This window comes from Quercus lobata, chromosome 1 (genome assembly GCF_001633185.2).
Source record: "Quercus lobata isolate SW786 chromosome 1, ValleyOak3.0 Primary Assembly, whole genome shotgun sequence".
Lineage (NCBI taxonomy): Eukaryota > Viridiplantae > Streptophyta > Magnoliopsida > Fagales > Fagaceae > Quercus > Quercus lobata.
Window position 1 is genome coordinate 51,973,905 of NC_044904.1, and position 17,023 is coordinate 51,990,927.

Genomic DNA, 17,023 nt, shown 5'->3' on the forward strand with positions numbered 1-17,023 from the left:
GCACAAGTGAGAGAGCAAAGGATCACCCTGTAAGAGAGAGATCACCCTTGTTTATTAGTAAGAGATCTATCCTCGGACCCGACTGAGAAAGAGTTTATGCTGAATTGTCTTTCTTTCCATGCATCTTAGCTATTTTTATTCTATAAGTCTTAGGCTTGCATTGCACCTGACTCGGAAGCCAACTTTCTAAAAATTCATTAAATTGGGCTTGGTTTGAAGGACTGAGAACTACTATTCTAAGTGAGCCTAGACTTTTCTTTTTGAGTCCTTACAGTTAGTATTTCACACTAATTAACACTCTTTACACAAATATTAAAAAACTTAAGTTGATATATGAAATAGAATTAGCCCACAGTTGAAATATAATTTGAAATGTAATTGAATTTTCTCTCAAATTTGACTTTTATATATATAATATGAACTTAAGATATGGATATTTAAACAAATCCTAAGTTCTACATTTTCCACATTTTAGAAATCTCAATCATTAAATTAAAAAAAGAAAAAAAAGAAAGAGAAATCAATAATAAAAAATTCTCATAGTTTTAATATTGTTGTATAAAATCTCACTTGAGAACCCCTCATCAAAAAGAAAGAGTTGAAATAGAGGAAAAGGTAAATGGAACTTTTCGGTCGTCTGGGGCTACTCGGTTTCCAAGATGAATTGATAGGATATCAAACAGTCATAATGCCAAAACACTAGGTCATCATTTTGTATTTGGTAATGAATCATTTCGTGGTGCATTTAATTATCATGGCTACCTTTCACTATCTAAAATGTAAGCTTTTCCTTACCATTCTGTTAATGGTAATTATTGCGTCATAATCAACGTTCAGTGTAAAGTGTATAAACTTTTTCTAAAGGCTTTTGATATATTTTGTGGTATCTCCCAACCTTCCCAAATTCCTAATGTTTGATTTGATCAAGATGCCCACATTATGTCCTAACCAGAACTAAAATATAAGGAAATCCTACTAAAATGAAAAATTCTGTATATATATAGTCTCTCAAAACATAGAAGTTAAAGAAAATACAATCTATACATAAAGAGAGGGTTGTAAATGCCTCGTTGTGCACAGGAGTGAAGTACCTTTATCAATTATGTTGTTAACTAGCAAAGAAGAAGAAAGGTAAAAGGGTTGTGCTTCCTATTTTTAAATAAGCTAGTAGTAAATGATATCTAATATTCGTCAAATAAAATTAGAAAGTTGTTGGGTTTTAAAATCGTGTAGTAAGTGATGTCAAATTGGTTGAATATAATGAGCAAGTGCGTTGTTGGCTCAATGATACTATTATAAAAAGGACTTTCCATGTGACTTAATGTGTGCTAGACAGCTAAAGGTCACAACTCCGTACTTGCTAGCCAAGGTAATATAGCATTTAGTAAACCACTTTTCCTTAGTAGTAACATAACCAAGACCTTACCAAGTGTAAGAAAAAGATAAACTATACATTAATTTCCCTTTTCGTTTTTGATGGGTAAATATTAATTAATATTTTGACAGCTTTTTTCATTTCCTATAAAAGTGATGTCAAAACTTTCTCTAATTGGATTCTTAATCAGTACCCTAAGAGCACTCATTAGCATTTTCCTTCTTTTATAACTTAGTAAAAAAGGACGACCATTAACATAACCAAATTTTACGTAATTAGAGAGACTCATATGTTTGAATTAATGCAAGTATTACAAATTCCTTGAATCTGTAATTAATTTGGTGCCGATTGCATTAGGAGCTAAGTCACATAAAAAGAGTGGCCACCAAATAAGTACCGGCGCAGCTTTCTTTGCATTTCCATCACAGCATGCATGCATCCACCCTTAATTTCTTTAACCCCACACCATCCCAATTAAGTACCACCTTCAACATGTTGTTGTATATATACTCCAAGACTCTTCAACTTCTCTCCATTAATTAACATATTCTCAAACTTTCAATATCAAAAAAACTCTCTCTCTCCCTATTCCCTAAGCAAATCAACATGGCCAAGTTTTCAAGGCTCTTTTACACCCTTTTCTTCATTCTTTCTGTCTCCCACATATCACGTGCAAATATAGTTTACAATGTCATAAATTTTGGAGCTAAACCAGATGGCAAAACAGACTCAACCCCAGCATTTCTTAATGCATGGTCTGCAGCTTGTGCTTCCTCGGACTCTTCAACCATAAATGTGCCTAAGGGAAGGTACTTGATTGGCTCCTTGGCCTTCAAAGGTGAATGCAAAAGCTCTGATATCGCATTCCAGATTGATGGAACTCTAGTGGCTCCAGCAGATTATCGTGTTCTTGGCCAAGCTAGTAATTGGCTCAGCTTTGAAGGTGTTAGCGGAGTTACCATTATTGGAGGAGCACTCGATGCCAAAGGATCAGGCTTGTGGGCTTGCAAAGCTGCTGGCACTAACTGTCCCAGCGGAGCCACGGTATTACTTTGTTGATTTTGTGCTTTTCTGATCTCTTTATTAGTAATCCATTCCATGATTATAATTTTTTTAAAACAATATTTCAAAGTCAAATCTTTCAAATCAGTGTATTTTTTGTTAAGGTGGTAATATGCATACAATATCACTTTTACATGCAATTACTGCAAAATCAATTTTATTATACATTAGTCATAACTTGCCACCTCAATAATTATAAAAAATAAAGTTACGAAATTTATTATATAATTAGTCTTATTGTATTGGGTTAATGAAATTATTACATCTGTCTCTGCATGGTTTTGACAACTTCATTAATTTTTAAATGAAGACAGAAAGACTTTTGTTTTGTTCGGTATTATTTCATGAGCATTCATACTAATTACATAGTAGCTCATATATTACTCATCATATAAAAAAAAGAAAAGAAAAAAAAGATAGAGAAGAAAGAAGAAGAAGAAACCCTTTAGAAACCCTTTATTCATATATCAAGCACTTAAACCACCAATGTGCCATGTTCAAAAGCTAACACCTAACACCCCCCCCATATAAAAGTCAATGTACGATGATGACAATAATCATCAAAATAAATAATAATCACGACGATGGTAATTATTATTGTCCTTGTTACTATTGAATCATGTACGTACTAGCATTTCATCTCGATAGTTATTTCTAACCTTTTATTTTAAAATAGATTTCTTGTGGGTGATTGCAGGCTTTAAGTTTTACCAATTCTTACAACATTAGGATCAACGGGTTATTGTCACTAAATAGTCAGATGTACCATATTGTATTCAACGGCTGCCAGAATGTGCATGTTGAAAGAATCAAAATTATAGCCTCCGGGGACAGCCCCAACACAGACGGCATCCATGTTCAACTATCAAGTAATGTTGTAATAGTTAACTCCACCATCAAAACTGGGGATGATTGCATCTCCATTGGCCCTGGCACCAAGAACTTGTGGATTGAACACATCAAATGCGGCCCCGGTCACGGCATTAGGTGAATAAAATAAATTTTATAGATCTTTTATTTGGTTGAAAATATGATAGTTACGATAGCAGAGGTGTAATATATTGAGTGAATGGAATTCCTCTGCTTGTTGCAGCATAGGGAGCCTTGCGAAGGACATGGAAGAGGCAGGGGTACAAAATGTGACGGTCAGTAAAGCCATTTTTATTGGTACCCAAAATGGACTAAGGATAAAGTCTTGGGCCAGACCCAGCTCTGGATTTGTCCAACGGGTTCGCTTTTTAGGAGCTGTTATGCAAAATGTCCAAAATCCTATAGTTATAGACCAAAATTACTGTCCTCACAATATCAATTGTCCTGGTCAGGTAAGAAATCTTGTTATCTTATCTATAGATATGACACAGACTACTTTTATGGTCTCATAAACTACTTTCTATGGTCCAAATGAACATATCTTGAATGTATTTCATGTTTTCATATGCCAGGTATCTGGAGTAAAAATCAGTGATGTGTTATACCAGGATATCAGAGGAACATCAGCAACACAAATTGCTATAAAATTTGATTGTAGTGCCAAGAACCCTTGCACTGGTATAAGAATTGAAAATGTCAATTTGATTTATCCAAATCAAGTAGCTCAATCGTTTTGTACAAATGCAATTGGGAAGACCCTCGGTTCAGTCCAACCAAATGGTTGTTTGTAAAGGGAATGAGTGTTTTGTGTATTGCCATTTATAAAATACCATTTTGGGGTTACTTTTAACATTTTTGGATAGTAAACTGAATTCATTAAGATGAAATTGAAGTACAACAAGGCAACTAAATTACAAAGGATACAAATTAGGCATGTTCCAGTTGGAGAAGATGTTGAACCATAGGAGGATAAATCCCCTTCCAAACCTGATAAGTACTACCATTACATCTAGCATAACTAGGTAGCTCATGAGCTACCTTGTTGTATTCCCTTTTCAAATGCTGAATTTTCCAAAACAACTGAAGGTCTCAAGGATGCTATTAATTCCCTGATGCAGATGGCCAATGTCACGACCCAAATCCATGGAACATGAATTTAGATGCATGACTAACTTATCTTACATAACTCAATAAACATAATTAATTTCATAATTAAATAAAACTCCAAATAAACAATACTCTTAATAAACCTCTTACAATATCTAAAATCCACAATTTAGAAATAATCTCCAAATACTCTTAATAAACCTTTTCTATTTTTTGAGTAAATATTAATAATTTGCATTTATTATAATTTGAGATTTTTACGTGAAGTGAGTTTTCTAGATTTGAGGAGTTTTAAAACTAACAAAAGAGTGATTCTATTTTGTAGGAAGTTAGAGAGTAAAAGTAGGAATTTAAATTAATGTAAAAGTAGGAGTTTATTAAAAGTAAGAAGACATTTCAAGGTAGGAGTAGGAATTTATTATTTTTGTCAATTTACTATTTTAATCCTATTTTTAAGTTTTAGGTAGGGTTATTTTTTACAGTAAAAAAAGTAATAACTAACTTTCTTTTGCTAATTTACTATTTTAACCCTATTTTTAAGTTGTTGGTTAATTAATTTAGGGGTATTTTTGATAGGAAAAAAAACAATAATTAACTTTCTGAATCCTCTTAATATATACAGATAAAAATAGCTAAAAATCCTTTAAGGCTTCAAGCATTATTGATGTTGCCTAAAAACTCACATGCTCTACCTTGCACCTTACGAAGAGATCCAAAATTTCTGTTTCCAAATTAAACTTTAATCTGAAAATTGTAATTGATGAGGTGAGCCATACATCTAGTAAGCAATTATACACAATATACAATAGAATAGAGTCAAGTAGAGCACGAGTATTTTGATTTCACAAACTCACTCAATGATATCAAATATAGTTTTTCCAAAGAATATAATAAACCACTTAACACATATGTAATCAAATATTAAAATCATTCAAAAACACATGCAAATAATTGATCAGTGCACAGTGTCACATATACACATATCACATATTCTCACATACAATCATGTGATCGGACACCAATATCTAACTTCTGTTAGTGAGGGATGAACACTGATTCTCACATACAACCCTATGAACGACCTTACACATATATTTGATCAATTCTAAAAACACTTATTTTGAGTCACATATCACAAAAGCAAAGTTTATACAAAATGGAATAATTTTCTTAATATTAACAATTATTCCAAATATAGAGGCATATCAAATATCACAATATTGAATTGAAAAATAAACCAAAGGATGCTTAACTCTCTTAAGGAATAAATAGGAACTATGGAGTTTATGTAAGTATTTTACAATTCTTGAATAAGTTTGAAAACTTAATTTGCTAAAAGAAATGTTTTATAAACCATTTGAAAAATAGGAATATGAATTTGAATCACTTGGTTTTAGACAAATTTAAAGATCAATTATTTTTGGACGTTCAAAACGTTATTTATAATTTGAAGTTTCTCTTTAAAATATTATTCTAAACGCGAAGTTTCTCTTTCAATGATGTAAAAATCTTTTGATAAACTTTAGAAAATGTATGCTTAAAAACATAATTTTTGAAAACCTTTGACTTTTAGGAACCTAATGAACAAAATTGTGCATATTATGCATAATTATTTACAGCACTTGAATCAATCTAAAGGTCCAGCCGAAACACCCTTCAAATAGTCTCAAAACACTCTTAAATAGGATCTATAAATCAACCATGAAAATTATTTAATATCCTTCACAAAATATAAAGCGTATCGAATTATACAAACTGACTCACTAGGATTATACTTTATTGAACTAAATAATAATACTAATGCAAAGCATCTCTACCCAAAAAAATATGTTTCCTTGAATTTATCAAAACTCAGAGGCAGTAGCCAATACTTTAAGATTTAATATATGTCCTAAATGAAAAAGTAAAACCTTAAACATGAATTAGGCTCTATAACCGTGGCTTTGTTCTAGAAAATACAAACAGTGGGCTAGGATTTAATATATATAACCCCAAAGAAAAAACGTTAAAGCCATCCTAATATAAATATATAACCACAATTGAAAACCTTACAGCCATCCTAATATATATAACCACAATTGAAAGACCATAAAGCCACCTAATATATATAACCACAAAGACAAACGTAAAAGCCATGTTCTTGAATTAGGAATTGCAATTCCATGACTCTGTTCAAGAAAACACATAATGGGTAGTGGGCAATCTAGGATTTAATATATATTTATCCCAATGAAAATGTAAAAGCCAAAGAATTAAGATTTAAAACATGACTTTTGTTCTAGAACACACAGTGGGCAACTAATGTAATAGTGTAAACAACAATTCTAGGAAAAATCCCTTTTGAAAAATCTAAACATCACTAACGTTCCCAAGATAAAATTCTAATCCATTGTAGACACCCAATTTTACAACTTGCATTTAACCAACCTGTAGATCTTTAGATTTGTGATACAAAACAAATCCTGATGTTCTAACGATCATAATGGTATGTCATGGGTTTTGATCAGACCACCTGATCAAAGTTATCATACAAACAATTTTCAATGATCATGACTCGCCTATACGATGGGCCTGATCACATCTTATTCTACACACTTAATTTTGATTGGTTCTCACAAGAACTAATTTAAAATTAATTAAGTGTGATTTTGGATTGGATTTCATTTTATTTCATTTTTTAAAGAAATAATAAAAAAAATTTTTCTTTATGGCATCTTATCTGCTCTTTTTTTTTTTTTTTGAGATATGATCCATGAAAAATTCAAAAAAACAGAAAAATGCTCAAAAAACGTCATTATCTTCAGCAGCAACTTGAATCGCATTTTTGGCTAGAAAAAATTTGAAATTTGGATTTCTCTATTTCTATAAAAGTTGTAGAGAATTAAATTTCCTTTCAAAAAACATAAATCCCGAATTATTTGGAATTTTAAGCAGCAAGTTATGGCTAAAATACGAAACAGGTACAGAAGATAACACAAATTCAGCATTATCTTCAATTTTCTCTCAAAATTTCAAATGGGGATCAATATCAAATCTGTTCAAGCCTATCTAATAGACTTATCCTTTCCCTTTGCTTTAGAAGAAAGATTTTTGAAAAATAAATTGGATAAAGAAACAGATACATCCTGTGAAAAAATTCAAAAATGCTCAAAAGACGTTACTATTTTCAGCAGCAATTGGAAACACATTTTTGGCATGGATAACGTTGAAATTTGGCTTTCTCTATTTCTGAAAAAGTTGTAGATAATTGAATTTCCTTTCAAAAAACACCCATCTTGAATCAATTGGAGTTTTGAGCGGAAAATTAGAGCCAAAATACGAAGCAGGTGCAACACCAAATCCGTTCCAGCTCATTTATACAGGTTATCTCCTCCCTTAGCTTCAGAAGAAAGCTAATAATTTAGATTTAAAGCTAAGCCATCCCTTCCCCTATAAATAGAGAAGACCTCTTCCATTTTCTGGATCTCGAATTCCCTCTAGAGAGCTAATGAGAAAACAGAAAAGAAAAGCTGTTGAACAACCATTGTTCTTACTTTGGTTGTAGTTTAGTACTTCCTTGCTTTCTCCCTAGTCCTTTAAGTGATCACTTCCCCCTTTTAATTTATGCTAGTAAATAGTTAATTGTGTTCTTTAATTTTTATACATGCTAGAATAAATGCTTACAAATCATTATTCACTTCTTTTATGCTATGCTTGGATGAACATGCCTATATGTCTTATTGATTTTCTCTTAAATGCTTAGATGAACATTTCTAGGTAATACATAATTTTCTCTTGAATGCTTAAATGAACACTTCTAGGTCATAGCACAACTTTCTCTTGAATGCTTAGATGAACACTTCTAGGTTAAAGCACAAATTTCTCTTGAATACTTAGATGAACATGTCTAGGTAGTTATTTTACTTTTTAAAAATCCTTGAACAAACATGTCAAAGTATTTTGATTTTCTCTAGATAAACATGTCTAAGGGATTTTTCTTTACTTCTTTTCATAATTGCTTGGATGATCAAATATGCTTAAATGTTTTATTTTTATTTGTTTCTCTTTGCAATTATGTTGATGAAAAATAACATGACAACTTTGTTTTTTCCTTCACATGCTTAGATGAACATGTCTAGGCTAGGAATTCTTTGTTTATATTGATCTCTTGGATGAACATGCCATTATCTTTTTTTTTTTTTTTTTTTTTTTTTAACATTAAAATTGTTATCTAACAAGTTTCACTTTTTGTTTCTCTTTATGTCAAATTCCCCTAACACATATTTGTTTACAATTCCTGCAAATTACATGCTTATATGACATATTCTTTGTATTTTTTTTACATGACATGACATTGGCCACCTTAACCAAGGAGACCAGTTTTACAGGGCGAGATGGGTGCTTAACCTCTTCCCATCTTGTAAATTAGCCTCCGAACCAAGATCAAGGGTTCAAGACTATGCTTTTGTATATACAATTTTACTTTTTTTAGAATGTAACTAGGAAATAAAGTAATGTAATTTACTTTTCTTAGATTGTATCTAGGACAAAAAGGCATTGTAAATTTTTGTTACAAAATTTGATATAAATTGTCATATACATTAATACAACAGAAATATTTTTTATTGAAGGTTTTCTTATTTTTTTCTTTTAAATTAAATAAGTGATGACTCTATGTAAAACCCTCGATCTAGGGGGGAGTACATTTTACACCCATTAATCCTTTGTTTATAACAAATGGAAAATCATACCAGGAACAATTGTTTGCCTCTTCAATTGTATGTGTTTTAAACTATAAGAGAAAAGTACATCTCCTATCCTTCTTAGTGATGAAACCCTTCCTATGAAAACCTTGATTTATCTCTCCCTCTACCAGTTAACGCATTAGAGATATGGCCTTAGTGGGGTAGTGGACTGCAATTACTAGCAAAAAATACTTATGACCCATCAATTATATATAAAAGAAAAAAAATGTAATAACTCCAAATAAGGGTATGTGGGGTATTACAGCCAAGACTGCCATTTGTATTTCTAGCTTGAATATCTTGGACTACCATTAGAGCGGAGATTCTAGCCTTTTGCCCTTAATTTTGAAAAAAATTAGCAATATGCCCCTTTTTCGAAACTATATAGGGATATGCCCCTGTTTCGATACTCGATTACTTTAAAATCGAGTTTCATTAAAATACTCGATTCGTAGAAAATCGAGTTATTTCAAATAAAACTAAAAAAAAGAAAAAAGAAAAAGCATAGAACTCGATTTTAGGGAAGTCAAGTTCCAAAACGCCGCCATAGGGCTATAAAACGTCACTATAGGGCTTAAAAACGCCACTATAGGGCCCCTTGAACTTGGTATGGGGACTTATAAAAATTTTTTGCAGGAAAAGGCCGCTATAGGGCTCTAAAACGTTACTATAGGGCTTAAAAACGTCACTATAGGGCTTAAAAAAAAATCACTATAAGGCACCCAGAACAAAGCGATCACACTTATAAAAAAATTTTGCATAAAAACGCCGCTATAGGGCCTTAAAAACGCCATTATAAGGCTTAAAAACGCCACTATAGGGCACCGTGAATATGAGCCAATTACACTTCTAAAAATATTTGCAGGAAAACGTCGCTATAGGGATTTAAAACGTCACTATAGGGCTTAAAAACGCCACTATAGGACTCCCTGAATATAGAGCAACCACACTTATAAAATTTTTTTTTGCATGGAACTCGATTTCCTGAAACTCGAGTTCCATGGAAATTTTTTTTTTATATATATTTTTTTAAGTTTGATCGGGCATAACTCGATTTTCTACAAATCGAGTATTTAATTAAACTCGATTTTAGGATAATCGAGTATCAAAACAGGGGCACGCTCCTATATAGTTTGCAAACAAGGGCATGTTGCTAATTTTTTTCAAAATTAGGGGTAAAATGCCAGAATCCTCCCATCAGAGCATCTGATTCAATATAAACCTGTGACAGCTCCAGGTCCTTAGCCAAGAAGTACTCCATTCTCAACCACTAATATCTCCGTTTCTTCGCTGGAATATTGGCCAGGGAGGGACTTGCACAATGCTGCTATGGTGTCGCCCTTGCCATCCCTTATGAATACCCCAATACTAGACAATCTGCCATCAGCTGATGTAGCTCCATCTACATTTATTTTGAACACGCCTGGAGGTGGAGCTTTCCACCCTAAAAACACTGGCTGCTGGTTTTGACAGCAAAGAGTACTTGCTTCTTTGAAATCAAGAATAAGTCTCCTGGCATAGTTCCAGACCTGTGCAGGGGAGTGGTCAATATTCTCGAAGACTTTTTGGTTAGGCCACCCCAAAAAAAGTTTCAAGGTCTTGGGAGGTTCCTTTAGACAAAAATTCTATGGCTATATCTGATATGTCTAAGGGTCCTGCTCTCAGGTTCACTGGGCACTCATCCCATCTGTTCCAAACCTGCCTTGCATTGTCACAAAAAACTAGAGAGTGGCTATGGTTTTAACTTCATTATCACACATGGGGCAGATAGAACTTATGTCAATACCTCTTTTGCTCAGATTTAGCTTAGTTGGGAGGGCATTCACACAAGCTCCTAGGCAAAAATACGAATCTTTGCTGGGATCTTCAGGTGCCAGATTTTAACACGGTCTTTACATCTTAGTCGCAGTCAATTTAGTCTTTGGCCGACAACTTATTCACATTAAACACTTATGTGGCAAACTGTGTGCAACGCTAACTGGCTTACAGGTGACTAATAAAAATAAATAAATTAATTGCTATTAAAGAAAGCCGCGTCAACAATTTTAAAGTGAAAATATGAAAAATAATATAGAAACATTTGAAACATAACCCAGATACGCAAAAAATAATTCCTAGTTTTTCTTTCACTTGGTAACCAAACACAAAAATAAACAAATCCAAATCGGTCACATACACACAAATACAACACAGACATGGTTTGCAAGACCCACAAGCTCTACAAAGAAATCTCATAACAAACTCAATATTTTGAATCCAAACCCACCGTTAACGAAACCCCAACCTCTTTCTCAGATTGAATGTAACAGTGGAGAAGCCATGGAGATTCAACCACAAAAAGTACTATTGATAGTGGCGGCAGCGAGCAGAGCAAAACCCAGGAGGTCCATGGAGGCGGAGAGAAGAAGTGAGGCTGTGGGTTTTAGGCTTGAGCTCCTTGTGGTGTCTAGTAACATTTTTTGAAGGTTGCTTAAGCCCAGGCCCAAAGCAGATCTATAGGTCTACTAAAGGGCCGAAGAAATTGTGAGATAATGAGTAAGGGAATAGGGCTCGGTAGCACTAGCAAGTCCAAGAAAACACAACAATATTTGCAAGAACTATGAGAGCAAAACAACATTGGCAAGCATAAATATGGTTTTAAAAACCAGTACAGTGAAAGAACAAGAAAATGAACTGGTTACCGGTTTTCTGGTTGGACTAGAGTCTAACTAATGGTCAAATTGGTGACGTTATAAATAATTTAATTAATAATTATAAAAATAAATAAATAAATAATTTTATAACTAGTCATTTTAACTAAAATATTAAATAATAGTAAAACATTAAACTTTAGCTTACCACAATTCAACCAAAACAAAAACAAAAAAACATATACAAGCACCCACAACCCACAAGCCCACTATAAAATATTTTAATTATTTTTTAACCTTTCAAATAACAAAAAGTAAGTGCACCAATGGGTGGCAATATCATTGCCCACTTGATATTTTTTTCCCTCCACACATTCTACACGTTAATATCCCAACTACCACACATTTTGAAATTCATACATCCACACGATTGGTTCAACAACAACTCTGTACATATAATTTTCCCATCTCACTTTTTGCTTTTCATAACTCTCTCTCTCTCTCTCTCTCTCTCGTGAATATGTGCATGTGTAAGAGGCAAGAGCAGCAAAAAAAAGCCTCAACTGAAGCAGACAGATCATTACAAATCTGCTTATCTTTGGGCTTCTTTGGTTCTTCCTCAACACAAATATAGTAAATCTGATTTTTTTTTTCTTTTGACCAAAAGGCAAGTAAAGTAAATCTGATGTTTTTGGGTCACTATGGGTGTCTTAGGCTTCACCACTTCATACTTGAGAGAGTATTTTCAAAATCAAAATCTCTCTTCTTAAATCTGAAACAAGATCTCTCTTTTTTAATTTTTTTTTTGGGGTTAAAAAACACAAAAGCTGATGTATTCATGAAGAAATGTTGATGATGCACAGAAAATTAGTAGGCTGAATGCTTTGGGCTTCAATGATTTGAAGGCTTGAAAAGGAAAACAAACAATCAAAGGAGACCGGTGGTGACCGGCCAAGAACCCTCCGATGCTTAAGTTAGTTTCTCTCTCAAATTTTGGAGTTCCAACTTTTTGGGAATTGTTTCAGACTTACCTTTTCTTGTTGTGAATGAGTGTTTATATAGTGCACACTAGAAGTGGTTACTTGTTTAGTAACTTCCCCTATCTTTGAGGAGGTCGAAGGGTTTGGGGTTAACTTCTACAACCGCCGTGGAAGTTAGATTATTTGATCTTATTTTCCATAACTGTTTTTGGAAGTATTTAGTAAGAACTTGTAACAATGAACTTTGATTTTTACTCATGCTTCGGGATAGGAACATGTGGTTCACTTCATTAACTTGTGTAGAGAAACATGCTTGGAATTTTTGTTTGGGGGTCGTCCAAGCATCTTTGTTGATGGACGACCTTTTCATAGATGACAGATCTATAAAGTGCCCATTCTTCTTTGGACGACCCTTATGGACGAGCTTGGAGTTGGCTTATTTTATAGCATGCCATCAAATGCTAAAACCGGTTTAACCGCTCTGGTTTTCGGTTATGCTAGTTGAACCAGCGGTTTGTACTGTTTGTTCGGTTTTTCTTTCATTTTCGATTTTAACTAATAACCGGACTGGATTAAGGTTCGGTTCTCGGTTGAATTGGCTGGTCCGATTTGATTTTTAAAATCATGGGCGTAAATGCACTTTTAGTCCTTACATTTTGACCCTATTTCTATTTTGGTTCCTACATTCATTTCACCACTTTTAGTCCCTAAACTAATTAACGTGTGTTATTTTCGTCTTTTCCGTCAGTCAACATATGGAAATATCTGACGTGGCTGACGGAGGAATTAAAATATCATTAAAAATCCACCATGGCACTTATCACCCATGCCACATGGGTTTCCCGCCCCTTTATTTCACATGTGACCCTCACTACCACATAAATCCCCCAAATCAGTATTAAAAACCTAAAATCCCCCAAATCAGTACCAGAAACCCTAATTCTCAAAATTTAAGCTTGGACCTCTACCCACACAGTTAATCCTCACCTCCCCAAACCATGATTAAAACAATCTTCAAAGCCCCATACTAGAATGGAAGCAAGCTCTTCAACAAGTTCTAGCGTGAGAAGGAGAGCACCAATGAGGTGCTACTATAATAAAAGAAACCAGTCCTAGTTTTGTCGTGGACAACAGACAATCCTGGCAGAAGGTTCTATGGTTGTCTAAACTACTAGGTATGTTAATTTCAATAAATTGTTTGAGTGGGTTTTACTACATTAATTTCAGTATGTTTCAATTTTTTGTTGCAATAGTTTATGGATTTTCATTTTTCAAAGCATTATTTGCATTTCAGGTAAGGCAAAAGTGTAGGTTCTTCAAATGGCGTGATGATGAGATATGTGATCGTGGTAAGGTACTTATCCCACAGCAAAGGCAAAGGATCATCACACTTGAGGCTGAGGTTGTAGATTGTAAGAAGAGAGAGAAGTTTTTAGTTGTGGCTATGGCATTGTTAGTGGTGATATGTGTAGTTCTGTGTTTGGTTAGGTAGGGACAGAAATAACTTATGTGGGTTACTGTGGTTGGTAGTGTATGTAGGGTTGGCAATGTTAATGTATATAGGGCTGGCAGTGTGCTCAATTTTGGTAGGATTAGTTATTAGCAATGACACACCTGCCGGTTATTTTGTACTCTTTTTGTTGTGAAATAAATGAATACCTTTCTTCTTAAATGTGTGGATGTGTGGACTGGTAATGTGATAGTGTGATGGTTTGATAAACATTTTTCTATGAATTGGAAATTTGAAATAGTAGGATGTTGTGTGTTGCTGCTGTGCTGTTGCTATGTGCTACTGCTACTATGCTGCTTATTGTGGCATTAGTTGGGGCATTAGTTGTGTTATAAATAAGTACAATAGCAACCAAGATGTCAAAACAAAGAAAGCAAACTAATTGATGTTCAAAAAGAAAGAATATGAGAATTGAATATTTAACTGAACTATGACTGAAGGAACAAAAAGCTGTAGAGTAATGTCCTTGTTGAATTGCTGAACATGCATTCCTTGGCAACACATTGTCAAATTGCACCAAACCATGTAACATAGTTCCAAGTCAAAGCAACAAAGAAAACTAGTATTAACAGATAACATATTCTAAGTCAAGCAAGTAACATACTTCCAGGTCAGGCACTAGTGTACACATATAAAACAAGACACAAGGAAATAAAAAACTCAGCATCTTAATTAACATACTGTCATTGCTGGGAATACCAAAGCAAGGTTTACCAAAACACAACATATGCTCTAGTAAAACATCTTCATAGTTATCATTAAAAAGCAGGACAAAAAAAAGTATGTTTAAATCAACAGAAAGGCATTGTTCAACTGCCAATCTTAACCCAAACAGTAGGCATTGTTTAACTACAACAGTGATTGGCTTGGTTACAATTATACAAAACACAAGCCATTCATCAAAAAACAGAAAAACACAAGCTATTCATTTCTTTGGACCATGCATTGATGACTGACTCCTGGCAAATATGATTGCCCCCATGTATTTGGATGCATTCTTGGAAGTATTTAGGGTCTTTGATGTAACCATCCTTTACCTCCTCAGTCTTGGAGTTGGACTGCTGCCTAAGTTGGGTGGTGTAATTGGATTGAAGTTGGACTGATTTGCATAAGCTTGAAAGAATGAGCTTTCGTTGGCCTAAACTGGATTGGATGATCTTGTGGGGGCCTGAGGTGGTGCACTTGGGCTGGATTGGCTCATTTTGGTCTGATGTGCACTTGGACTGGAGTTGTGCATGCTAAACTAAGTGGTGGAAAATGTGTGGCAGAGTTGTGCATGGTGTACTAGTATGGTGCACTTGGGTTGGATAAGCTGTGCATGCTAGTCTGGTATGGTGTAAATGGCCTGGAAAAGCTTGTCCATGATTGAGGTGGTGCATTTGGAGTGAAGCTGGGCATGGTGTACTGGTATGGTGCACTTGGATTGGATGAGTTGTGCATGCTGGTCTGGAGGGGTGCAAATGGACTGGAAGAGCTTGTCCATGGCTGAAGTGGTGCATTTGGACTGCAGCTATGCATGCTGGACTGGAATGATGCAAATGGTGTGGCTGAGCTTGTCCTGTTGTTTGATTGTATTGGAAGAGTTTTTGGATCCGTTGGTCTACAAACAAGAAATCCACATTTCTTAACATATGATATGTAAAAGCATCTATTTGATAGATATGTTAGAATGTTATCTTATTAGCTGCATTGGTTCTGTTTGTGGTGCTTAAGTGTGAAGAGTTTCCTCTAATCTCACCCTTGCAATTTTTTTTATTGTGTCCTAATTTACCACAAGCCCTACACTACTTGGAGAAACCAGCTTTCCTACTTGTTGGTTCATTAGGCTCCCTTGCTCTCTTCTTTTTGGGCCTACTAGGTGGTCTTCTTTTGAAAGAAGGCTGAACAGGTTGGACACCACTGAGCCTCTTAGCTCATAACAGGCCTTGTATGTGGAGACATGGAAACACTTGTGCACATACTACTTAGCATCTTGCCTGTTGAAGAATATGTAGGTAATTGAATGGGCACATGGTATGCCAGTTATATCCCACTTCTTGCAACTATAGTATGCTTTGGCTAAGTCCACAGTGAAGCTTTGCAGTCCATTTTTAACTTCAAACTGTGTATGACCTGCCCAACAAGAAAGCCACCTACTGCATGCAATCTTTTCCTTATGCAACCTCTTAAGCACATTAGGACATATCTCTGATTGCACTTTCATGATCTTTTTTCTATTCTCTTGAAACCTGGTCATAAGATATAACCTGATGGACTCTAGCTGCAATCACACACAAACAATGAATCAAACAATGTATCAATCACAGATATCTAATTAACTGTTACTGAAAAATCAAGATTCATACCATAGTAATTATAGGCTTAGATCTGAACTTCATTATCCTACTGTTAAAACTCTCACACATGTTGTTCAGTACTGTATCAGTTAACCAATCCTCACTGAACATGTGTCTAGCCCATATGGTGGTTGAATGAGTTTACAGCCAATTGTGTGCATCCTCATCAATTTCCTTCAGTTCATGCATCACCCTATCAAACTCAGCTTTATAAGTAGCTTTGGCTACTTTCCAAAACAAGTCTTTGATCAAAACACCGGGATGGTTCTTCCTAAAATTGTTGTAGAGGTGTCTGCAGTAAATCCTATGCTAATATTGTGGCCAATTTTTAATGAAAGTCTGCACCAACCCTTGTTAGTATAACAAGAAAATATGTGGTGTTAGTAACTCTGTACATCCAATATGGTAATAAAGCTACATACATTCTGC

General features: G+C 34.4%; 1 protein-coding gene across 1 annotated transcript; it reads left to right on the forward strand.

The window, feature by feature from the left end:
- Positions 1-1,981: 1,981 nt before the first annotated feature.
- On the forward strand, positions 1,982-4,098 carry LOC115960029 (polygalacturonase-like). Its single transcript, XM_031078748.1, has 4 exons — positions 1,982-2,419; positions 3,135-3,424; positions 3,531-3,759; positions 3,880-4,098. The coding sequence occupies exons 1-4, from the start codon at positions 1,982-1,984 to the stop codon at positions 4,096-4,098; spliced, it is 1,176 nt and encodes a 391-aa protein (XP_030934608.1).
- The last annotated feature ends 12,925 nt before the right edge of the window (positions 4,099-17,023 follow it).